General features: G+C 34.3%; 1 protein-coding gene across 6 annotated transcripts in view; it reads right to left on the bottom strand.

The window, feature by feature from the left end:
* The window catches only part of RYR2 (ryanodine receptor 2), a 380370-nt gene that overhangs the window by 34254 nt on the left and 319774 nt on the right, over positions 1-26342 (bottom strand). For 3 of the 6 annotated variants that reach the window (XM_088053181.1, XM_088053184.1, XM_088053182.1), the window contains 10 exons: positions 22092-22195; positions 21491-21542; positions 21303-21356; positions 19585-19608; positions 13481-13580; positions 12581-12660; positions 10501-10577; positions 9084-9157; positions 1086-1166; positions 10-98 (listed from right to left, as the gene is read on the bottom strand). In XM_088053181.1, the coding sequence (XP_087909307.1) occupies positions 10-98; positions 1086-1166; positions 9084-9157; positions 10501-10577; positions 12581-12660; positions 13481-13580; positions 19585-19608; positions 21303-21356; positions 21491-21542; positions 22092-22195 (735 nt within the window). The remainder of the gene's footprint in view (positions 1-9; positions 99-1085; positions 1167-9083; positions 9158-10500; positions 10578-12580; positions 12661-13480; positions 13581-19584; positions 19609-21302; positions 21357-21490; positions 21543-22091; positions 22196-26342) is intronic. The other 3 variants (XM_088053183.1, XM_088053185.1, XM_088053186.1) reach the window with 1 other exon arrangement.

Raw genomic sequence — 26342 nt, 5'->3', positions numbered from 1 at the left:
ACTACTTACCTGAACTCTCAGTAAGTAATCCACAGTAGAAATGATAATATTAACAGTTGTGTTGTTACCAGTTTGAGTTCTCAGGTAATTCTGAAAATCTAAAAATTCAAATAGAAGTTTAATTTAAATTATTTAAGATTTAAAACTATTCCTGGAAATTAGTTCTGATTTATGATGATCTAGAAAAGTTTAGCTTAGAGGCATGGACTGGGTTTTCTTTTTTTCTCTTTTTTTTTTTTTTTTTTTGGCCAATAAACCATTCTAAGAGTTTTAACATCTTATTGCAGAGATCACACACCAGTGGACTTCTGAAGCCAGAACTTTGTTTATATATTTCACCTGTAAAACTTAACTTGGTCTTACTTTAATCTCTTTATGACTAGAACTACATCAATATTTATGCAATCATACTTAGAATATATTTTGTTAAGTAAAATTAAATCACATAATTATACAAACTCTGATAACTAAGTCAGAAATATGTCTAATGCCCAAAAAGGAAAAATAACCTTTTTTTTTCTTTCCAATCCCTAAGAATGACAGAGAGAACAGGGGGAAATAAACCTAATGATAAAAATACACTTAAATTATGCATTTTAATGTGTTCTTTTATATTTAAAAGCTATAATTTCTTCAAGAAGGATATTGTGTACATTGAAACTTCACATACAATTCTAAGTGACTTTAGTGGGAAATAGTATGCACAAGAAAGCAGACATGCCAAAGGATAATAAATACAACTTCCTCTTACATTTTCCTCTGAATCTTCATGTCTAGAAGTTATAAACCATGTACATTGTCCTATTTAAATTTAACTTGCCTAGTAGGTCAAGATACAAAACTCCTTTTGGAAATTATTATCTTATCTACAAAATTAGGGCTGTTAAAAAGCACTGGAAACTCAATTCCACTTAAAGATTCTCCCTCTGTGTGGCAGTCTAGAAGGAATTCCACCTAGGAATAGTCTAGAAGCTCTTCCACCATTCATAATATTTAATGAAGACTGCCAAACCTTCAACAATTAAGAGCTTTTACCATCAGTTACCATCACCTTGATTTTGCTGACTGGCAGCCTGCCCACAAACCTGAATTGTGTCCTTCACAAAGCAACTGAAGGAAGCGGAAGAGGTCACAGGTGAACTCATCATCCTGCATCACCTTTTCTCCTGCAGAAAGGCCAGATGGAAGCAGGTTATCACAGTCTGCCAAGTAACACCCCACAGCCCCTGAAGAAAATCTCCCTAATTAATATTAAGAAAGAGAGAAGGGGAGAGAAAATTTATAACCACCAATCTATCTGAAGCACCTATGACTTGTGCTTGGCAGATAGTTATTTGGTTATAGAAAAAATAGAAATAAAAATTAAATTACAAAACTGAACTTCTGATTTACAAGTATGGCAGCATGAGCTTGGCAACATTTTACAAATAATCCCCAATTTACTTTCTTGTTTGACTTCACTGGGCATGGAGGCTGTGTCACATACAAAGGTTAGTGTTGGATCAATTTGGTTCCCATTCATCACAAAGGAAGGTACTTAAAATACAGAATGAGATTCAATCAAACGGTTATGAAAATCACCCCTCAAATAAACAATTTGATTTTAAAATATTCTAAAACAACCCATGAAATTTACAGCTACATGCACTCTCAAGAACCATTTAGACTGAAATATTTGAGGATTTAGTACCTGTCTGCTACTGACAGAAAGTGAACGTGTCTCCTTTAACAAAATAAAGCAATAAATTTATAATGAATTAAGACCAAATGCCGAAATGCTTTACTGAATTAGGCCCTTCAGTTAATTTTTTGGTAAACAACTAATATCCAAATGAATAAAGCTTCAGGCCTTTTTTTCCCCCACAGAAAACAGTATACTAAAAAGCTCTCAATTAACACATCATTATTTCAAGTACTTCAGTTAACTTCGTACAGGGACATGTGAAGGGGGAAATAACTGTTCACATAGGAAAACAATCACAACTGAGGAAAATGTAGAACAGCTTATAAAATGACATACAAGGACAATACTGTAGGTGCTAAAGCAATAAATGCCACCTATCAAAAGCAAGAAAATTCCCATAAAGAACCTTGGGGAAGTCTTTTGACTATGTATGCAAAGGTAGAAGTCACAAAAACTTCTACTATTTAAGAATATATAAAATTTGAATATATGACAAGCACTATTTGTAAACAAGAAAAGGAGGGATATAAAAATGTAAGCAAACTGTGGAAGTTTCAAAGAATTTTTCTTTGAGAGGAAATAATTTAGGCTCTACAAAGACAGGATCTTTAGTGTGTGAACAGGAGATCAGAAAAATGAGCAAAGGTATTAAAATTAAAAAAAAAATAAGATTTAGATACCTGAGTTAAATTAATGATTACTTCCATGCTGTTCTACTGGTAGATAATTCTAATTATAATATGCACGTTTACAGATTGCAATATTATTATAATTAGATTATCACTGATGGGGCTAGATTTGGCTATGATCAAGTTCATTTTCTTCACACTAGCTAGCTGAAATGCAAACAGTATCTAGTACAATTTGGAGTACAGATATGATCAGGAGTTTAACTTTACATAAAGTCATGAGCAATTATAATTTCAAGCTAATGGACTTATCAGTCCATGGACTGTGAATTCTAAATTGAGAATCTTCAGTACACTAGGAGTAGAAATCAAAAGCATTTTGAAAACTAATATGAATATTTTAAAGTACAAAATTTCACACTTTTCTGTCGCCCTCAACACGACGTCTGGAATTAAGAGCATATATCACTAAGGAATATACCAACACAATTTCTTGTATCACAGAGAAATATAAGTTGCTTTTCCTAATAATTCTAGGCGTGGACTTAGGGTAGTCACAAAAAATACCCAACTGATTCTCCAAGAATGAGTCAAATACTTTGAATGGCATTCAATGATGGTTTATCTCCACCAAAAATATAACTACCAGGCACATAGTTTTTCAGTCACAGGAGACTGAAAACCCTTTCAGCTAATTAAACAATGAAAAATAAATGACTGTTTCTGGCACTGCTGATGAACATGTACATGCAATATTCACCCAAGGAGGCAAAAACAGGAGCTGGCTGGGCTCTTAGAGATATGTTATTCCACATTACATTCAGGTTCAGTCCTGCAAGAGAGTTTCATATTCTGCTGGCCAAATACCATAGCAGAGAAGATTTCTCAGGACTAGTTACTTCCTTCTTTTCAATTTATCTGAACTCCCATCATACTTAATGTTACAGGTGGGGTCACATGCTCTGTTGAATTATGTGTTAAAAATAAAAAATAACAGAAAGCCAAATATTTGGTGAAGTCTGCATCACACATGTAATGCTTGTAGCTTGACTGCTGAGATGGCAATAATTTTATAAAATAACTATCAGGAAACTTCCTTGGAAAAATCCAGCTCATGAAAGGCCCAATCATCTATTTCTTGCATATTAAGGCACAACTGAATCAAAGACATTTTTAGGAATAAGACTACAGAATTAGTTACAGTTTTTTGACATCTTATTTTTCTTGCTCTCTTAGGAAGTAAGAGAGAACAAGAAGGAAAACAAGTCTTAAGTTAAAATGTTATACAGATCCTGGCTTTTAACATGATTACTGGACTTTAGGAAGTTTTATTAAATGAATTCCATTCTTATTACTGGAAGGGCCTGGAAGGGTCTTTTAATTAGCTCCACTGTAAATAAATCACAACTTGAACACAAGTTATTGCAAAATTCTTCAAAATCAGAAGGTGTTTAGGTGCATCACTGCACAAAAGCTGAAAGGTCTGTTCTTTTAGAAATATTTTTACGTATTTTAAAATGAAGCAAAAAAAAAGCCCATCTCAAACCATCTGGCCACACTAAGATTTACAATGTCCTGGTTTTCAATTTTTACACCTGATCAAAATCAGACTAGAACCAATGTTGGTATGGACAGGAATTTTCACTTTCAGATTGTACTTACTGACTACAAGTGGTGCCTCACCAGCAACTACAGAACTGAAAGGGAGTTCCATTTCTTTCTATAAAATTCAGGAGAGCAACCTTTGCTGCTGTGAACACAAATTCATGCCAGTTCACACAAAGATTTGCAAAGAATGTACTTCCAAACATACACACTACCTATAGTATGATTTAGGCTGTTATGAAAAAGCATTCTTTAATTTCTGTTGATGTTAGATATATTCTGGCAAATATTTGCTTAGATGTTAAAATGCTGCCATTGCTCATGCTGTATGTAAATGGTATTGCTGTACACACAAAGGCTTTAAGCCTGCAGTTTTTGCAAAACTGGCAGTTTGTGTTTGTGATATACAGGAACAGAGGTATCATGTGAAGGAAACAAAAATAAAACTCAATGAAAAATTAAATACATGGGGTTTTTTTCATTGAAAGTGCATGTGTCAAAATTCAATGATTCTTTCCCTCTTTCTTGATTTTATTTTTTTAAATCCTCAGTGGAAAAGATCTGACTCCTACTGCTACTCAGAAACATGGGTTCGATAGTATATGTTACCAAAATACAAAAATACTTTTAGCTTTCAAGTGGGAACAGGACTCTTTTATGATGTCTGTTAAGCAAGAGCAAATCTGTCCCGTGATAAAGCAAGTGAATTTATTCTTATCACAAGATCCAGACAGAATTGGGTTGGACTCTGAATGCCACGTGTCTTTGGCTTCTCACCAATCTAATTCAAGTAAGAAATGCACTGAAGTTATTTAAGTTCCCTTTTAAATGAAAACACGGATTCAAATACAGTTTTATGAAGGTGGAAAACACCTCTCCAATGCAGGCTACAGTGGATTACACAGAATTTAAGCATCTCCTTTAAGTGTGACTAGGTTGGTGAAGGCCAAAAGCATATTTATTAATTCCACATTATTAGTGGCTGAAAATAGCCTTGATGTGAACCCACTGTACAGCTATTTATTATTATCACATGTACCTCTCAGATTGGAAAAAGTCCTTTAAGAGCTACTGTCTCATTCTAAAATTGTATTTTATTACAATTAGGCTTCTGAGAACTTACAGACAAATGAAAGAAAGACATGATAAAATATTAAAAAAAATGAACATTGAAATAGAGCTTTCCTGAAAAAGGGGGACAAAAGGTAAAATAATCTAAGTGTAAACTTAACCTCTCAAGTTTTGTACTTCATGTAAGTAAAACAAGCCTCTCCAAAAGAGAAAAACATTGCACTTTCAAGATTTTTGTGACTCACAATGAAATGGCAAGGAGTATGAGTGTTAAATGAAAAACCATTGCGAAATAGTAAATATTTCTACATGTCTTTGATTTTGAACCCCCATTTTTGGAAAAGGAAACAGAAGAATCAAAACAAAATACATACAGAAGAAACAACATTGAGTACGCCACAAAAACAAGTAAGAGACACATTTGCTAAAGAACCATCAATGTTGTTACCAGTGGGGGTTCCAGGGTTTGGAAAGGGAAGGTAGTACCAGTCAGAGGAATATCAGGACAAGGCACTTACGATGTGGACAGCACAAAGAAACAACGGGAATAGAGCAATAAATTTCACATCCATGTTGACTCAATAAAGGGCTTTCTATCTATTGCTAAGGTTGGCACGGGACCAGACACAAGAACTGCACATGAGGAAAAGTTGACTTTATTCCCACAAGTTTCAACAGTTTTGCTTTGACTTTGGGAATGATAGTTTCAGGCTTGTAGGTTGCAAAATTAATGACAATTACTCATGAATGTGCTTCTGCAGCCGATTCAGATGAAATGAGAAACAGGCTAAAATGCACATTTTACAGCCCATCATTTCCTTGGGAATCAGTAAAATTATCTTTAATTGAGGAGTAATTAATTACTCATACACTCAGCATCTTTCTCAAAAAAACAAAACCAAAAATAACCGGGGAGAAAATCTTTCTCATCTTTGGTACTGTCTTTGTAGTATTTACAGATGGTTATTCACAGGATTGCAGACATAAGAGCTAAGATATCTTATAAAATCTAGGATACTTTGTTCCCTTCTGGAGCTTCCTCACCGACACACTGGCTTGGTTTTCTTAATGCTATCAGGTATTAATACCAGTACCTGTACAGCTCTTACTACTTTTCAATCAACTGAAAAAGGTGTGCTTCATAATATCAAAAAAAATATTACTATTTGAAGGTAGCATATTATCAACAATAATGTAACTTTGAAAGGGAAAATTGCAGTCTTTTTTGGTTAGATTTGGTTTTCTTTTGTCTTGAATTCTCACTAGCTGGATATTAATATGTAGGAAAAGATGGTGTTAGCAAATATTATCCCTTTGTGCCAAGAAATCTTTGACGCAGTGATTACTGTATCTTGACACTGCTACTGCTCAGTAACAAAGAAAACAAAGAAAAAAAAATTATCCTAATCAGCCTGTAGAATTTTGTTAAGCTGCCAAACAGAACATTTCCACTGAGAAAACAAATAAAACACCAGGTCATCCTCCTCCCCAACATTTGGCGAACGAAAAGACATCTGCTGACATCTTTATTGTTTCTGCTGACTGGTATACACATTTTGTATTTTAAATTCTCTTTTCACATGGTGACATGTGACATGACACATCTCATGGCAACTGCTCCTACAAAGCTCTTCCTTCACTTGAAGTAAGGAAACTTTGAGGTATAGTAACCATAGCACACCAAGTAGCTTTTAGAATAAGGAAGAATCACCTGTAAACAGCACTGATTCCTCTAAATTAGTGCCATCTCTTTCTTGTATCAACTCCTGACCGCATTAGATAAACCTAGCCAGTGGCAAGTCCTCTCCTTACTAACCACCCTCAAATCCTCACTGGATCCACCACTGATTTCCTGTGCTTGCACAAATTGATGCAGCAATAAAGCCACATTCAATACACAACATAAAGGCTACAGGAGGACTAAAGCACAAGGCTTTGTGTATGTATATATCAATATTATTCCTTTTAACATTCATCCATTGCAAATACTGGGCTTGCTAAAATGAAAAGGAATAAAAAAGAACAGGAAAGAAAAGTATAAAAAAGCTTGTTGCTCTTACAGCTACTGTGTCAGTCACTGTGCAAATCCTGAGAAAGAGAGAAAGACCAAAAATGGGAAGGTTTGACATGTAAACCAAGAATTTTATAATGAACATTTGTAATATTAACAGAAAAATTACACTACTTTAGCAGTCTTACAGGAAAAAAAATCTAGTGATATTCAGGAGCTGTACAGCGCTGACACAAAGCTAAGAGCAGGGAAATAAGAAATAGGCAGGTTTTCTTAATAATTACCACGCTCATGGGTGATGACTGAGGAAGGGAGGACAGGACAATTAGTTCAAAGAAAAAGAAACAGGAAAAAAAGAAAAAAAGGTAAGAATTTGTTTTAGCAAATACAAAATACAGTTAGTATTGGTTTTGCCAAAATTAGTTCTGTACTAAAAGAGAAACATCAAATAAACAGAAAATAATAAAAAAAAAAACCTCAAATGAGGAAGCACAAAAATACTCTTAACATCAGTAGAGTCAATTATGCAGCATTTAAAGATTTATTTATATTTGCATGCAAAATCAGTCATTTCTAGAAACAGAGGCAGAGGTCAAAAGAATAATGAGCCAATATCTTGAGAGTCCATTTCAGAATCCAACATCATGAGTAAGTTTAGTTATGTAATAGTAGAAATATTGTCCAAAAGAACAAAAAATGGTTCAGAATAATCTTCAGTAAAACATGAGAGTAGTGGCTGAAATTCATATGCCAAAGTATTCATTGTACCAGAGCTCAATTTATAATCTTGTAACTGGATTTTATCCACATGGGTTCACTGTGTTTTTTCACTCATATAAGTCTATAAAGATTTAATCTATCATTTAAATTCTGAGAGCACTTTTGGAGAAGAAGAATTTTTGACTGGCCTTGAAGTCATTCAGACAAACATAATAGTTAATGAAAAATTATTATTTAAGCAGTTGAACATTAAAGAAATAGGCCGCATAAAAGACCTACAGGCACAAGGGACAACGAGGTATGCAGTGTTGCTGGTATGAATTATGATCCCTCAAATGCCATGGGGATTATACAGTCAAGCTTTTTTACCTTGCTTTTAAGATAAAAACATGTTAAAAGGTTAGGTCACTGTAGGATTTAAACATAAAAATGCACTGTAAAAATTTCTGGAGATAAGGGAAGAAAATGTGCTTTGGTAGCTCCATTAAGCATTTAAGAATGAACTTAATGTATCCACTCACAGTAAGGGAATAGTAGTAGAAGAAAGAAATTGAAAATGAACTAACAATACCGAGGGTGGAAAGCCAAATTGGTTCAAAGTCAAAAGCAGAGTGAAAATTTTGCAGTATTTCCCCGAGAACAAATAGAAAAAAATAACTTCAAAAAAAGCTTTTCCAGACCTTTTTCCACAGAGCAGCTAGATTTCCCTCAACCTCTTATATTTATTGCTTATGTAAATGGTGTGGTTTTCAGTTTAAGAAATCAGGTGGGAACTTTTAATTTAATTTTATGCTGAAACTGGTTGGGGACTTCTGAAATGTTTTACATGTATAAACACTGCTGTTCATAACGGGAATATGTTTTCAATTTTACATGTAATGTCTTCACTTCTTCAGAGTAATGAGCAAGAGTCCTCTGAGACAGTTCTGAAACTCAACACATGCTAATGATTTACTGTTGACAAGGATGGGCTTAGGTATGTCAATTAAATATAAATCACTTTTAGGAAACCTGTTTTAGCCTCAGACTCTAGATATATATTTACAGGGCTCATGGAATCATGGATTATCCTGAGTTGGAAGAGACGCACAAGCATCTTCAAATTCTAAATCCTGGCCCCACCCGGGACACCCCAAGAGTCACACCATGTGCCTGGGAGCATTGTCCAAACACTTCTTGAGCTCTGCCAGGCTGGTGCTGTGAGCACTTCCCTGGGGAATTTGTTCCAGTGCCCAACCACCCTCTGAGTGAAGAACCTGTTCCTTACACCTAACTTAAACCCTCCCCTGAGTTCTTCCAAATTCAGCTTGCTTCTGCAAAGTTTAAAAAAGGTCATGGATAATTTCTGTTGAATCAATAGTACCTGATCCCTCTTCAGTCACCATGCCAAGGCCTTCTGCTTTGTTCTGTCGTTCAAACGCATTTAGGTCAAGAACACTGCAGTGAGAAAAATTACATTTGTCCTGTGATTAATTAAATATACACAATATTTAATTTTGTGGGAGCTAAAAAGGATGTGTGATTTCACTGAAGTTTACAGCATACTGGTATTAAAATGATACATCTCAGTGTCTTGATATATGTGTCTGAGATTACAAATCTCAGCTCAACAGCCTTAACCTGTTTTTGCCCTGAAAGTGACCACAGAATTCACCTCTGTATGACTGACCAAACAAAAAAGTATGCATTTATGATAACATGCTCATTTTTAGGTGCTATAAAGAAGTCAAGTTATTGATTACTTTTTTTATTATATACCAGTTCATACCAAGCAGCAAGGTCCATTAAGAAACTGTCATCATTAGTTCGACTTGCTGCTTCCCTCCCTCCACGTTCTGAAAAACCGAAGCTGCCAAAAGGGAATATGTATTTAACTAACCAGATTTATGGAGCATATACCTCACATATTCCATCTGTGAACCTGCAAGGTTCTGCCTTTCAGGGCTTGGCACGTCAGATGGCCAGGGATAACTTTTGTTCCAAAGCAAAAATGGTTATAAAAGTTGGATGGACATGGAATTATGACAGCACCTCTGCTGGCAAGAAACCTCACTGATTTCAAAATGAAACTTGGCCACACACAGCATTAAGAATAAAGAATACGTAATTAAGAGAAGAATACATAACGTGAAAGCCTGGACATAACAAGAAGACTGAATCACCTAACCCAGGGATCCCCTTTTAGTCCTATGTTTTATATTCATTAATACATCATTTACTGATATGGTTTGTTCTTAGAAATAAATCACATATAAAACATTTAAACACATATATTTATATATGAAATCAATATAAATCATAAATAAGCATGAATGGACAAAAAAGTCATAGTATCACCTCAATTAATCCAAATTCATTAATATGAAATTAGATATTCCTTTTCTTTTTCTGACATCTGAGTCCTATGAATAATCCTAACAAAGCTCAGTTTTCCCAAAATCTTTATGATTATTTAACACTGATCATTGGCAGGACTATTGGATACCTCCAGAGTTAAGGATTTGCCTCTGAGGAATGCTCCTAACTCTGGAGTTGTTTTCTGCCATGTCTCAGGTAGACTCAAACTCCATAGATATTTTTGAAAAGAGCTTTCTTACAAAAGTAGATCCATACCACAAAGATTTTCACATCACAAGTACCACCCTGTCCTTTAACACTAATCTAGCACATTACAATCCCCAAGCACTGTTTGCAAGAACAGGATCATTCCAGTACTACAAATTGTGTGGAATAAAATACAAATGCAAAAGAATGAATTTGTCAAGTCAATACTTTCTTACCTACAGGACTGCATAAGACCAGCAAGGCTCTGAAAGAACCCCACATCCTTTTTATCTTTGAGGTAGTCAAGCATTTTCTGCAGCAAACACAGATATAATATAATTTATTATAATATATAATATAATAATTTACACAGAGAATTAATATTCATATTATGTGATAACCTAGTTTAGTGATATCTAGTGATATCTATCTTAGTGATACCTAGCTATGTGATAACCTGGTAGCTTAAGACTATATGGATTCAATACTGTTAGTGATATTGGTGTTTAAAAATATCCCTAATATTTAAGAGCCTTCAAATCAAAATCAAAAAGAACATTTTAATTCTCATGTACTTTATAGAAAAGGTCATACATTTTGGTTACTCCTTCCTAAAGCACAGAAAATAAAGATAGTAACTAAAGACAACACAGCCAGAAGAATTTAGAGTTCAATATAAATGCAATCTTGCCACTACTGGGCTAAAAATTTGTGTTGACACTATTGTTTCAACACCAGATGGGGCTTCTCATAACCTCAGTCTGTTTTAAATCATTATAGCTGCAACAGCCCTTTAGCAGTAACTTGAGCATATTTAAAAAAAAAAAAAATTGTTTTATCATAACATGTAATAACTATTTGAAAACAGATTGCAATACCAAGAATTTATTGACTGAGCTGTGACTCTAGAATACAATGCGTTGTTGAGTAAAGATACAGGATGATACAAGAGCTCTCAGCTGTGAAGAAAACCCCTAATGCAACAGGTCAATCTTAGTAAGAAAGCTACAAGAATTCATGTTGAGAATGAAGTGAAACTATTTTTGCAAAAAAAAATAGAAAAAGTGGATAATAAGTGACCTCCAAAATGGAAAGCACATAAGCAGACAGCATTAGCAAAACATATCTGTGTAAACCCAAGTAGACCCAAAATTACAGAAAAATAATACCCCAGTCAACATTATACCAATCAAAGCAAAGAACTCCAAAAGAGGATTATGATAATGACTTTTCAAAACCACTACTGTTCTTCTCCCCCCACCCATACCATTTTCCCAAGGAAGACTGAAGAGTTGATCTTAGGACCTAAAGGAAAATTGGAAAGTTGAGCATAAAACCAGAAAAAACAGGTAGAATTGAGGCAACTGAAAAAACAAGAATTCTAACTGTATTACTGATGTTTTTACGTTATAAGTATGTAGCTTAGACTAGTTGCGTTTCTATCAATGCAAAAATACTAAGTGTTTCCTGCATTTTGATTTGTTAAGACTTTAATAATTTTTAAAAATAGATTGGAGGATTACAAATTTTTTGACTTTCCTAATTTAATATCAGGACATCACATAGAAGTGGCAGTGGTTCAAGCAAATAATTTTTGCACTACTTGTAGTCTTTCATGTCAATTTCTGGCAATGACAGCTCCTGGAAAGAACTTTATTCTTCAGCATTCAGCTGCTTCAGTTGGGACCTTAATTGTTCCCAGCTGTCTGTATTCTTTAAACTGTACTACAATAATTTAGTAATGGCAGGTATAAACCCTTCTCAACACAGGAATCTTCAACTAGTACAGAACACTGAATGTATCCTATGTCAGCCTCTTCAGCAGTGCAGGATTCTTTTAACATATCAAACTTATTGGGCAACAAATTATCTTATGATGGATTAGTTATTCATAAGGTTTTCTCTGCTTTTATCAGCAAGAGTCTCCATTGCCTAAGCTAAGGACTTCTGAAGTTGTATATCATTCTTTTTGGTGAAGATTGGGGTCAGCAATTTTGCTCTTCTGGCTATAGGGCAATGGCTATCTCCCAAGAAAGCTCTCTGTTCCAAAGAATTCCTACAGAAGTAAATTATATAACATAAAATTTCCCTTTTACATCTGAAGTGCAAAACAAATCTCTTTTAGCCTTGTAAACAAATAAGAAATACCCACCAAACTAGGTATTTTTGTATATTATTTTATTCTGCAAACAAGAGTAAGAGGATAAACAGTGTGTGACAAATAGTCACACTACATACTTGGTCATTATTAGTAATAATGTCCATGGTATAAAGACCTATACTAGCTAAAATGGGTAGAAGAAACTTGTACCTTACCTGTTGAACAGTAGAATTTCCTCCATTTAAGATGGCAATTCCTAGCTTTAGGGTAGCTGCAACCATTGGCCCCATCTCACCTTAAAAATATTTTAAAATATATTTTTGGATCATATATAAAATTAAAAATTCTTTATTAATTAATTTATCTGTTCAATGAATTGCAAAACTGACCTATTTTTCCTTAATTTCTTCATGAGTGCCTACATAGTGTAAAGCATACAAAGTACACAGAAGAAGCAAGATATAAGGCAGGAATAACTGAGTTTGGTGAATATAAATCATGTTTCAATCACTAGAGCATCCAACAGTTGAATTAAGGGCTCACAATGATAAGCTAGCTTTTGAATTTAAGTGTGCCCCTCTCTGGATGTTTTCTTCTGGTTTCTTCAGAAAATGACAGTGACCCAAGCATTTGACTACAGTAAACAAAATTTGTAATCAGGAATTTTTAAAACATCACTGTTTACCTTAGAATACGATGGTTTCTAGGGGACAAAAGCATAATTTAAACTTCTGAAATGTTTTATTGAAGTACACCAACAAAACAGGTATTTGGAGACTAGGAAATAACTAAAGGACTTAAGTCCACACCACTTCAGAACCGTACACATTCCAGACTTTGAGGGCCAATTTGTCATTCAGTGCTGCTAAAGCTATGATGTACTTCACACATGTTCAAAATTTGCAGTAGAAAAATTACTTATAACTACAAAAGAAAAAAATAGTCTCATGAAAATTACTCATTGTACTTTTCTAGATTAGGTGTCAAAAATTTTGAAATTTTGAAAGCAAACCTTAAAGCCAAACATCTGCATGTTTCCCCCAGTAAGAAATAAAATCACTTCAAAGTTCATTAGAAACAAGATTTAAAATTTAATCTACACACCAAAACCTTACCTTTACTTGCACTGATTGTCTGCAGAACCATCTCAGCAGCACCTCGATCATGCAGTCTGGCTTGTTGATACAGAAGTTTTTGCTTTTCCATTTCTTTTTCCTGAATAAAAATTCCGGTCATTCAACATGAGATTTGAGTTACTATCAATCCTCCAAAGGCTCTTGGTTTTCTCTTAGTATATGGGCTCTATGGCAACATCATGAACCATTTTAATACATACGATGCCATTGAACAAATAATTAACAGGTTCAAGTATTAATCTCCACTTGGTATTTTTCTTTAATATGCTTTTAGCAGTTTATCTGGAAAGAGTCATTTCAATTGTGAATTGTTAGGTTAGTTCAAAGCCCATGTTCATTATATATACTGCATGTATCAAACTTGCACTTTTGTGCTGTGTTTTTGTGCAACAGTTCATACTCTTAATAATCTTCTATAGTGTGACCATAACTTCATACTGCTCAGTATGTGGCTCTTGAGTTTCAAGTTGTTGCTGAATACCAGAGTAAAAGAAGCATCTCAGAATTTTTTTCAAAGCATATCATTATATTACAATATAGATTGCCCCCCTACTAACAGAATATTTGATAGAATACACTGTGCTTTTATATTTTGTATTCTCTAGCGGCAACAAACAATACTGCATGGCGTTGCTTGAGCAATGGTGAAGTTTCTTTTTTGTAATTTAAACTACTACCGAAAACATAAAGAGCATAAAGAGCAAACATAAAGGCACAGTTAATTCCAGATGAGTTTCAACTTTCATCAGGTTAATTGAAGTTTGCTGGAGAATTGAGGATGACTAAGCAGTATAAGTTGCAAAATGGAAGTTGCATAGAGCCCTATGACAGTGAGTCCATCACATGGCGTGGTAAAAAGCTTACTCAAAAGGAACATGACACAATCAGTTAGTATCATGTCCAAAAACACAACGCCCAAAACATGTATGACCTAAAAGCAGGAACAGCTGCAGCAGAAGTAGCCAGAATGACAGCTTTGCTGCCATAAACTTTCCATCCAAGTTACGGAAAAAATACATTGGAAGATGGAAGAGGTTTAAAAAATGAAGGCTTGCTAAATAGAGGGTATGAGTAATAAATTAAAAAAGAAGAGGTAAAAAAGAGAAATATGTTCGAATGAATGAAAAATAAACCTTTAACTCAAAAGCAAACCAACACAGACATTTATGCTGTTACCAGAGAGTTCTCGCCGAGGCTGGCAAATTTGTTTCTTAAATCTTTGATAATATCGTGCTGCGGAAACAAAATTCATCAGGGTTTTTTTTTCACACTACTAGCTCTCCTGTGGTTAAATTGTATCTTTCTTTTTGCTTTAAATTAAGTGACAGATCTAGATGGAGGCAGAAAAAGGAAAAAAAAATGGCAGCGTTGCTTTGTATTTAGCCATGCTAGGGTTTGAAAGTTTTGCCTTCATGTTTAAACCTCTTCCTGGGAGATTAACAAAAACAAAACAGAAACACACACACACGCACACACGCACGCACCACACACACAAACCACCAGAAAGCCATGACATCACAGGTCCAGTGTAGCTACAATAAAATATTTTCATTTGCTTCAGAAGCCACTGAAAATTGATCAGCCTTCCTTTTCTTAAAAACAATTTCCTATTTCTAGATACTTTTGGTTTTAGACCAAACACTTTCATCTTTCTTTCATTGCAAAATTTACTATTCACAAGCCTAACACCACGTGAATTACTTTCATTGTGCAATTTTTTGATATGAATATCGAAGATTTATAAGAAAGTTTACAGTATGGATGTATCTGCATAATCTACAGACTAACTTCTTGCAATGGCAGCATTGAAGAACAGTAGGAAGAGGCACTGCCAAACAGCTTAAAATGAGAGAAGTGGCATTTCCCATGGAAATCAAGATGTCTAGGATATTAGTAACAAGAGACCAAGAAAGAAAACCAAAACCAAACAAACAAACCAATCCACAAATAAAATACCACAAGCATTTCTTTTAAAAGCAACCATTCTTTGATGATATCTCACAAAGATCATGGTTCCTTCCTCAGCTTCACAATGCATTTTCACTGTTGCTTTCTCCATGCCAAGTGAATACATATATATAAATATCTACGTGATGGCAGCACTTACATGAAGTGGGCCACCCATTGCCTATGATGTATACTAAATTAGTAAGGTTATCCCCATTTCTCTAAGATGCGCTTACTGTTTACATTGATATCTGTGCTACCAGTTTCAGCTTCTTGCACTTTATCCACAGCTGAAGTCAAGAAAACTACCAAATAATTAGCCAATAATTTGAGCTTTCTGTCATTCACCAAACCATCACTACAATAGCAAAAATACTTCACTAAATGAAACATTTAAAATAATTGAACAGAATTAAAAAAAAAAAAAAAAAACAAAGCAAAAAAAATCCCACAGACTACAAAACAAAACAAAACAAAAGAAGAAACACACCCCAAAACAAAAGAGATCCTCAGTGAAGAACAACTCTATTTTACCTTGGATGTTTTCCACTGAGATAGGAAAAAAATAACCACTTATAAGTGTACATACATGTGTTCTCTTATTTTAGGCTTTTTCCAGCAACCTACCAAACCAAGGAAACTTTTGAATCCTACTCTTGGAAAGCAGAGACCCAAATATTTTCTACTTCATTTGGTTTTTGGGTTTTAAATCATTATGAGCAACCATAGGCCAAAATATATCGGGCAAAACCAAAAGTTTTAGTTTGAATTTGTAGTAAACAAACTTGCAAAAACCAGAGAAGATTTAACTGACAAGTGTGTCACTGAAATTCTTAAATTTTCTTGTAATGCATACAGAGACTGATTCTTGGAGTCTCCCTTGGAGCTAAGATATGGAGAGGTTTATTTGCTGCCACCAGTAAGCTCCAAAATACAGACTTCTGGCATAAGATCCTACTTTCACAGAGTGTTCTTTTTTTCTTTCTTTTTTAAATACAAAATCATGAAATTAAGTTAAAGGGAATAAATAAAAATATGTAAAGTACAGAAATTGCTTTCAACTCAGCTATTAGAAGATGAATGCTTCTTCTCTGAATTATCTTCATATTTTATACTTTTCAAGACTTCTTTCAGTCCAGAGAACAAATCCTATTAGGCAAGTCTTACACTGGCAAAACATCTGTTCCTTTCAATGTCAGGAATGCATAAGTATAAGCTATGTAATTAAAATATCAAGTACTCATGCATAATACTTCTGTATCTTTTTATATATGCATCTTTACATATACTTTAGTCCTTTAAGTTCAATATGTGCTGGTTTATCCTCTGTAAGTAAAATTTAATTTTTCCTAAATCATTCATTTTGGACTTCATCACTGAAGCATCATTGCTTGTTGCAAGGGGTTTGGACTCAAGGACCTCTAAAGGTCCTTTCCAACCCAAACTATTCTATGAGTAAATAATGTATTCTGTAGTGTAGAGAGTGAAACCATGTATTGGATTCTATACAAATCATTACATGTAGGAAAAACTGATGGAAAACATATTTTTACATAGTGACTGGAATGTTTACTTTCTTAGAATTGATAAATTGAATATTGAGTCTGATCTTAATTCATATAATAAATAGTTTCTTATTGTAAATATGTGGTATAGGGACACTCAGTGGTTTATTCAGGACTTGTGACAGTACGAGACAAGTACCATCTTCAAAGGGCTGAAGCCTTATGAGGTTGCATTATTTGTATCTACAGAAATTTGAAAATTTTTGTCTGAGGTAAGTGACAGCACAATGTATCATTTAGTTAATAAACTTGTGAATACAGAAGTCTATCAACAAAGTTGCTACCAGTAACAGGAATGGAAAGAACTGACATATGAAGCTCTATTTCCCCCACTTCTTTTCGTCTTGTGAAGAGTCAATTTAAATCAATTTAATGCGAATGAATTTAAAAATTTGAGCTAAATTTTGACTCTTTCTTTGAGTTCCCATCCTACACGTATTTAGCGTACATTAATATGTAGGAGTGACTCAAATGCAGAAAATTATTTGCATTCAGCTGGTGAAACAGTTTGATTGAAAGAATTTCCTAACAGATAGAATGAAAGGAGACAGTGACACCAACTTTAAAGGGAGACAATTGAGCAGGTGTTCAATATGACAAAAAGTTACCTTAGAGACAAAGGGGAAGGGGCAAAGACAACTGTAATAACCCAAAACAAATACTAGCAGGTAAATACTGACAGGAACATGCTAACATACAGGGAACATTATTATCACATCCCTATTCATAGTATTAACTCATAATTGTACAAAAATGAGACTACACTGTATGAGATATGGGCAAGAGAACTGTCAATAAAATACACTCAGCATTTTCATCACATTCTAAACTTGCCCAAATGTCTCCATTGCTCTGACTGTGAAAGGATTCAAGACTTCAAACACCACACACTTAAATTCTAGAGGAGTACTAGACTTTTATCCCCATAAAAATTCAACAGTCTCTCTTTTCACATGCACACACAGGATAGAATAAAAGAATTGCCTTCAACACTGAAGTTTGATTGCCAGACAGAAAGAAACACACAAATGCACACACAAGCACACACGCAGCTGGTATGTACAGCTTCACATCTGCAAAACCGATTAATGCCATGTATGAAGAAAGCAAGGGTCATTTCTTGTTGCACTTTTTCTTCCCTTTTAAAATACTTTACAGTCAGCAGGAAAAAATTTTCTGTGGAGCATATAAGATTTAGTGTATGGTAACCAGGTAAGCAGAGTGATAGATATGTACTATTTGAATAGCTGAATTATTGGAATTAAAAAAGAAGAAATTATATTATTAGATTGCTTATATGTTTTCTTTGGTTTTTTTTTTAATATGTACATTGTGTTTGTAGCAATTACAATACCTTTTAAATAACTTTTTGTGAGCACATTCATCTTCCAGGATAATGACTTTATCATCTGAAGGTGGAACAGACCTCTGCAAATTTTTGGAGTAAGAGTAAAGTTTACCCCAAAATGCATCTTCTCTTCCCACAGATGCATGGGAACCTTTCTCTTTTGTGATCTGAATGTTAATAGAAGGCTAGCAAAAAAAAATACCAGAATCACCTTGCTCTTTCCCATGGAGAAGGTTGCATTTGTTTCCCTACATTGCCATAGGAAATGAAATTTGAAGTTACTGACTGAAGTCTGACCATTAGCTAAATCTATGCCCTTCAAATCTCAAGCAAGTTATCTTTACTTAATCTAGCTGTCACTAGCCACAGCACAAGTAACTGTATTAAAACACCTCAGAACCAAAAATTAGCTACTCCATACATCATATCTTCTCCCAGAATATCAGCCTTGCAGCACTACCAGCAAGTGGCTTGAGCCAAAAGTGGGAACTGAGATTTCTACCTGCATGAAGCAGGCAAGTAGTCTGCTGCATAGCCATGGGACACCTTTCAGAAACAAATGGTGAGGCTTTCATGATGAGAAACAAAAGGCCATGTAAGAAATTGAGCTAATAAAAAAATTAACACTGAATTTTCAGAGCTATTGCCTCTATGTTCTTAAAGAAAACATGGAAGAACTAGGAATCATTCAAGGTAAGGAGTATCTAAGGAGTATTCCGGTCAAATACTATAATGATGAAGGCTAAGGACTCGGATCCAAAGGATCTGAATCAGACATGAACTATGATACTCTTTCCATGGAAAACATTGGAAATGGAATTCTACCGTGATATCAGAAATGTGTCTGCTAAGATACAGAAAAAAGTTCAACTACTTTCCCTTAATAACCAAATAAGTTGTTTTAATAATTCAACTTAAATTATAACCAGGTAGAAGATAACTGATGCACAAGAGGCATGAACAGCAAAACAACATGAACAAGCCAAACAACAGTCTGTCTTCCCCAAAACAGTATCACAATTTTACATGGCATATTCTGCACAAATAATTCCTGAAATCTTTAAAGAGCTTGTGCACAAAAAGGGTTTGGTAGAGATGTCATGCTGGAACTGAAATGTTAAAAATGATTTCAAGACCCTTTAGTTGAACTTATCCGAGATGTTGGGCCTGAAAAATCACAGAATTAGACCCAGACAAATACACACATATTTTTTTTGTTTTACCTTGCTGCGTTGTGATCCTGTCACCTTAAGGAAGGGCAAGGACAAGAAGCGAAATAGTAATAAGAAAAAGACGTCCAAAATTTTTTTCTGCAGGTGACTGACCAAATACATACACAAAATTGTCTTTTGAACACATAAATACATTATTTAAACATAAGTTTCACAGGTACAGGAAAAATAATAAAGAGAAACAAATGAATAGGATCTTCTCTCAAGACAAAAATATGAATGCTGAACAAAGAACCCATTATAATTTCGGCAAGGAGCACTAACAAATTCCTTACAGATAAAATTTTTTCATACACCTCAGGGACTTCCTATTTAACAATTTTCATATCTATAAGCATGAGGCTTTTGATATCTAACAAGCATGTACAGGCAAAATGATAAGAGCCTATAGGAATGAATATTCTTTGTCAATGGTAAGTCATATACTGCATTGCCAGAGGAAATTAATAAAAAAAAAAAAAAGAAAATCAGAAAAACCCATTGAAATTTTGCTTCATACTGAGATATTTACCAAAAAAACAAGAATTTATATGAGTATATTACTTGTAACTCAACTGGACTTCTGAGTGGTTGAAAATAATTTAGTATTGATATTCTTTCTGATATCCTTATACAGTAAAATAGAGTATATGTACTTAAGTAATTCAGTGCTATATCATGCAGCAACATGTAGAAAACATATAGAACATGTCTATAAAACAATGGAGTAAAAGTAAACATGACCCAAACCACTCCTCAACAATCAGAACAGCACAGATATTTTTCCAGCAAATGAATCAGTATATTTAGATTTTTTTTTAAAGAAATATTAAGTGTTCATTTCATGTTTCTGTGTTTTAGTAGAGATATGAAATATAAATACTAATTGATTTGAAAGACAAAAGAGACATCCATTTAATGTCAGAATTGTAATATGCCAAAACACATTAAATCATTAAAAATGTTGAAGAGCTAATTCCCTCAGTGCCCCTTAGAAGAGACAAATTTCTTGCAAACTCAATTTTATTAATGGAAAAAGAGAGACAGATCCCAGAGGAAGCACATACAAGGACTCAACTCTTACACTTGTCATCAACTCATATGTATATCAAACAGAGATGATCACTAAAAACTCAACATTAAAAAGCAATAAATATAGATTTCCTATTCTCAACACAAGCAAAATATCTTAGCAGTACTGATGAACAGAAGTTCACATTTTATTAAGAAACACTAACAGATATGTGAACATAAAACTACTGTATGAATTGCTGGTACTGAATGTAAATAATGACTGCAAAAAGTAGTATTATAGTATTTTAAAAAACAAAACTAAAGGTAAGGCAGAATAGTTTAAAAGATACCATCTCTTATTAACAGGCTTTTAGAATAAAATAAAATATATAAATATTATTTTATTATTATTTATTATTTTATAATAAAATAAATTACTTTCAGTAATACCTAACTAAAAAGTTAAAGTTAAATGAGATAAATATGTAAGATCCACTAAACTGTTCTCTATTTAATTTCATATTATGTAATACTGTGCATGGTTTTCTTTAGTAATATTAATCTGGGGACTCATATCTGCCATATCCAGCTTGTGACATGCAGTTCACTGGCATAATAAGCTGCAGTAAGCCATGAACCAAAAAACATAAATGTCAGCTGGAAGCTATGAAAAAACGTCTAACATGACGAGAAAAACAAAACAAGTATAATCTTACTTCAAAGCTCTTCACTTCTTCTTCACCATCATCATCTTCTTCATCATGGCAGCTCTGATATCATGCAGAAAGAAAACATTTGATGATAACTCGCAATTTATTGATAAAACTTTACATATTATTTCTCTTGATCTTCTTCACTAACTTAATTAAAACACAAAATAAGCAGTAGGTATCAAACAAGTTACCTTTGCCATAATGTCAGCATAAGCCATATACAGGAAATCTTCTTCCAATTTACTGGTTAATAGAGAGAGGAAAAGTAAAATGAGGAAGATTAGAGTCATTACGGAAGAACTGAATTGCAAAAATATTTTTAAACTTCTTAAAAATATTTTTAAATAATTTCTATGCTCATAAATAATTACAAGAGTATTTTTGAAAAATGAAGACTTGATTAACATATAGAAATGGACAGTATAGCAAGCTGCAAACACAGTATTCACAAATTCATAAACACATTCCAGTAAAGTGAATATAGTTAATTTTTAATTTGACTTAGAATATATTTCATATTCAGAATGTAACTGTCAATAGGGAACATAGACAGAAGACAGAGGAGTAGTGAGCCCTGAACACAACATTCATAACTATGAAAAAGTCATGTTAAAATCTCTTTACATACCCCAAGCTAAAGAGGTTTGAGTGTAACTCAAACTCACCGTATGTTCATACGCACATTTTGGCCTAGCTTATGCAATCTCACTTGAAAAGAGACTTATATGACATCAAATACAGGAGTAATCTGAAAATCTGCATACACTCTGTAGTATCTCACATCATCCCTACCATTTTTCAGTCAAGGCTGTTCGACTGAATAGCAGAATAAGTTGATGTAAAGGATCAACTCTTTTAAGGCTTTCATCTTCTTCTGGTAGTTCCTCTCCAGGTTTCTTTAGGAGGGAAAAAAAGAGATTTTAAAAGTATATTCAATTATTTATCCATAGTGAACAATGTTTTACTCTGTGCAATTTACTAAACATTAATATTTAACATATGTATTTTTGATTTGGACAACCAGGAGGAAGCAACTTCCAAGCAAAGTATTAAGAAACTTAACCCCAACTGTGTTTACGACCATGATGATTTACACAGATGATACCACTTGCAAAGCTTTGGATTTCCTCTCCTCATAAAAATCAACCCTCCTCCCTAGTTTCTGAAAATAACTTCAATCTTTTACTCTCTTATCCAGAATTAGTAGTAACCAGATGCCACCATTTACTATTATACTGTCTGTTGCTATGTTAACCAGCTCCATCAGATAAAAATGAGAGTCCCGTTTCTAGTCCATGTTAGGTATAATGTTGAATAAGAAACTCTGAGAGTCTTTGAGGGAGAAGAAATCCAAACCTGAAGCTTACCAACAGTTTTAAACACAAGCACCTCTATCTACCAACAATAGAAATGTTGGCAGGATATATAATTTTAAGAGATGACAAATTAATAATGTACAAAAAACATTGTATATGATTCAATAATGTAAATATATAAATGCATAAAGAAGGTTCTTTTTTCATGTGGTTATATTGCTTTCAGTTTTGGACAGCTCTAGTTGGCTTTCTTTGAAGGAAAAATATAGTCCTAAGTACTATAATGAATGACCAAAGCAGTGGTCTAAAAAGTATCTATACAAATCTCTACAGTGCTTTGATTTCTTACCATTTGCTAAAAGACATTTCAGAAAGTAAGTTTTGCCTGACAAGTTATTAACAAAATTGCTTCATTCAGACACTTTTTTCTATGAAGAATCTGGTAGCTCAAAGAGAATTGGTTGCATAAAATACGCCCACTCTTCCTCCTTGTTTTCATCTACCACTATACACCAAAATACAGATAAGAAGAATTCCATTCGAGTAATACATTATTATACTGCCGTAAGTTATCTGTTAAGCAATAAGGATGGGTTGGCTACTTCAGAGATACAAGGAAAATGGAATGTTGTCTATTAAGAAAACAAATTCCACATGCCAAACAGATTCCTGTGGGAATGCTAATAGGTGTCTTTGAATACCACTATTTCTGTGGGCCTGTGAAGCCCACCTTTCCCACGCAGCTGTACCAAACATGACAGGTTGCAGCTGAGAATTCCCTTCAGTTGATGTCTATGCACGATGGTCGTTTCATATGCCACTGTGTGATGGTTCATTTCACATTTTTCAGTATGTGATAGTATTTACAGTATCAATAACAAGACCAGAATAATTATGTATGTCTTCCTCTGCTCTTTATTTCAATCTCATTTAGAAGGCTGACCTTTCTCTCTGATTAACTGGAAGTTCTGTACTTCATAATGTTATCAACCAGAATATCTCCCTAATGCTATAAAAACTGAAGAAACAAAAGGGCAGAAGTTGTGCTAATGTGTCACTAGATTTACATAGATTTATTTAAATTAAATGGAGGATCAAATTCACCAATGACTGAGTTAAGTACAAGTCATTATTAAGCACAGCATGAACACTACAATCAATGATTTTCTGACATTTCTGGGAAATAAGTATGCTTAATTTTCAGTGTCTTGAGACACTGAATTAATTATGAGTTATGAATTAACATAAATATACATAATTATTTAAGTGTAAAACAAAAGCTTTACCTCAATGTAACGTAAGAGGGTAAAACAAATAAGTTGGCTAAGTTTTAGCTGCCATCCCTAAATCTTGAAGACTTAAAAAATATTACTTTATATAATCTAATTGCATATTACTATTTTATGTAATCTAAATTTCTATTTAACATATTGTTCTCGCAAGTTATTACGTCCATTAACATCTACCAGTAAAACAAATCAACAATTATGTCAAATAAGCTTAAGTGTTCATATAACCCATTTACTTAAGCAGAAGCATTTTTCAATAAAGTGTTGAATACCTCATGATGCTACCATCAAACATCAAAAATCTATTTCCCTCAGAGACTTGATTTGTTGAATCAGAATTAAGAATCAGCACAATTAAGCTCCTCAAAAAGAGCACAAGTGTATACTTTTCTCCTTTAATTTCACAAGCGGAAGGAGTACCACACTTGTATAACAGACTTAAGGAAAGAAGACAGAACAAAGCTGCAAGTCTAAGTTCAGCTCTCTGCTTTTATGTGATGCAAATGCTCAATTCCCACATCCCAGAAAAAGCTCTTACCACCAGTCTATAAATTTCCAGGATCTGGCAAAGTCAGGAAGAAAGTAGCTTTGACTGAATTTGTTCCTTTAAATTATTTTCACTTAGCAGAAAAGAATGGTCAAGGTTCTCAGTATTGAGAAAGAACTCACTATGGCATAAAAGATTGCAGTGCTCTAACTAGAGTTAAAGGACAGGATTCTTGCCTATAGTTTCTGGGTCTTGGATTAATTAATTTTCCTATTTGATATGTGAACAGTCCAGAAACTTCAGACAACCCTTCAGGAATACATCAGAGCCCAAGGCTCCTTCTTTCTCACCTTCTCACCAGGTGAGTTCTGCTGCCCTACCCTAGGTTGTGATTCCACCTTGACAGTTCAATAAACTTTCAATTCCTTGCTAAAGCAGGGTATAGCTTCCCAAAGAAGAACCTTCACCAGCAACACAACCACATCTTTCATGATGTCCACAAAGCATTCTGTATCAGCTCCACAAAGCTGAAACTCAAACTCTCACCCTTCTGAGAGTGAGTGCTTTAAGGCAGCGAGAATGTGATGCAAATTTATTTAAAAGACAGGTGGAGTTTTGTGTGCTCTTTCGAATGAAAGGTGCAATACATCTCTCCCCAGGAGAGCAATGGAAACACACATATCCATATGTTTGAGGGAATTCCTGCATGTCTTTTTTAATAAAGGATGATATAAAAGCCAGGCCAGTTTGTCTTCTCTGAGACAGTTTTTCACTCAAGCTACTGGTTGGCAAGGAGTTATTTATAAGCATAGCAAATATATAGGTTCATTGTGGAGGTAAGGAGATAATCCTTCATGTCAGTGCCACCAAATTAGTATGCTGGGTTATTTCTTTACATGTACACACCTGCACAGACACGCACACATGCAAAGACCTCTGCTGTTCCACTGCACACTCATGCTCCCAACTGCTAAAATAAAATCATTTTTGCACTATTTAAAACACTTGCCCTGTGTTGGGGTACATAAGGATATCAGTTTAAATGACTGCATACAAAGGAAACATTTGTAGAAATCTCTTGTTTTTTCACAATGCTTGTTCGTAGAATAAGGATGCCACAAGAAATTAATTCTGCATGCGTGTTGGCAACACTGAACTTCTATAGTCTTTCTGTGTTGAGCTCATTGCTGCTGATTTCCCTTTCACTACTTTGATTCTAATTTTGAAAGTTGTTTACAGCTTGGGTAGCTGGTTTTAAGCATAAGCTTTAAGCAGTAAAAGCATATTATTACTATTTCTCTAATAGAAATTTAACGGTTAGCTTCCTCTCTCCATTGCAGAGAGCCGGCTCTCCTTACCATAAAACGAGTGATTTCAGACTGTGTCCTGTTGTACCTCCCAGGGACTAATCAGTTCCTAGTACAAGCTCTTGCCCAAGCTATGAAAAAGCTTTCAGAGAGACAATCGTAAAGGATGAGGACCCCAGACTTAAATGAAAATGACCTCAGGTATTTACAAGGCTGAAGACATGGCTCTAACACTTCGCCACTGGGAAAAATCTTCATGTCCTTGACAAGAGGATTCTTCTATGAAGAAGCAGATTTCTGTGAAGAAGCTCACAGCTTCTAAGGAACTGACTGATCTAAGACTAGATTCCTCTAGTTTCGTATTCTAACCTTTTGACTTAAATGGCTTCAATGCGGATTATGTAGTCCTCAAATACACAAAGGTTAGTGGCAAAACAGTAGGGAATAGGCTGTTCCAGTTCTCCACAGGGCAGGAGATAAGAGATAGGGGAATAACAGCAACTTATATGTAATTTAGAAAAAAAGCTCTATAAAAGGCTATTGAAGCCCTGGAGCAAACAGGAGGGGATTTTGGAATCTCCATCATGTGCAATTTTTAAAAAGCTGTCAGAGTGACTTGGTTATAGCTCATCCCTTTGGGAAGA

The sequence above is a fragment of the Pseudopodoces humilis genome, chromosome 3, assembly GCF_049639895.1.
Source record: "Pseudopodoces humilis isolate 2021_Gansu_Grassland_sample_001 chromosome 3, ASM4963989v1, whole genome shotgun sequence".
Lineage (NCBI taxonomy): Eukaryota > Metazoa > Chordata > Aves > Passeriformes > Paridae > Pseudopodoces > Pseudopodoces humilis.
Note: the sequence above shows the minus strand (reverse complement) of the source record. Positions and strands in the feature narration are given on the sequence as shown.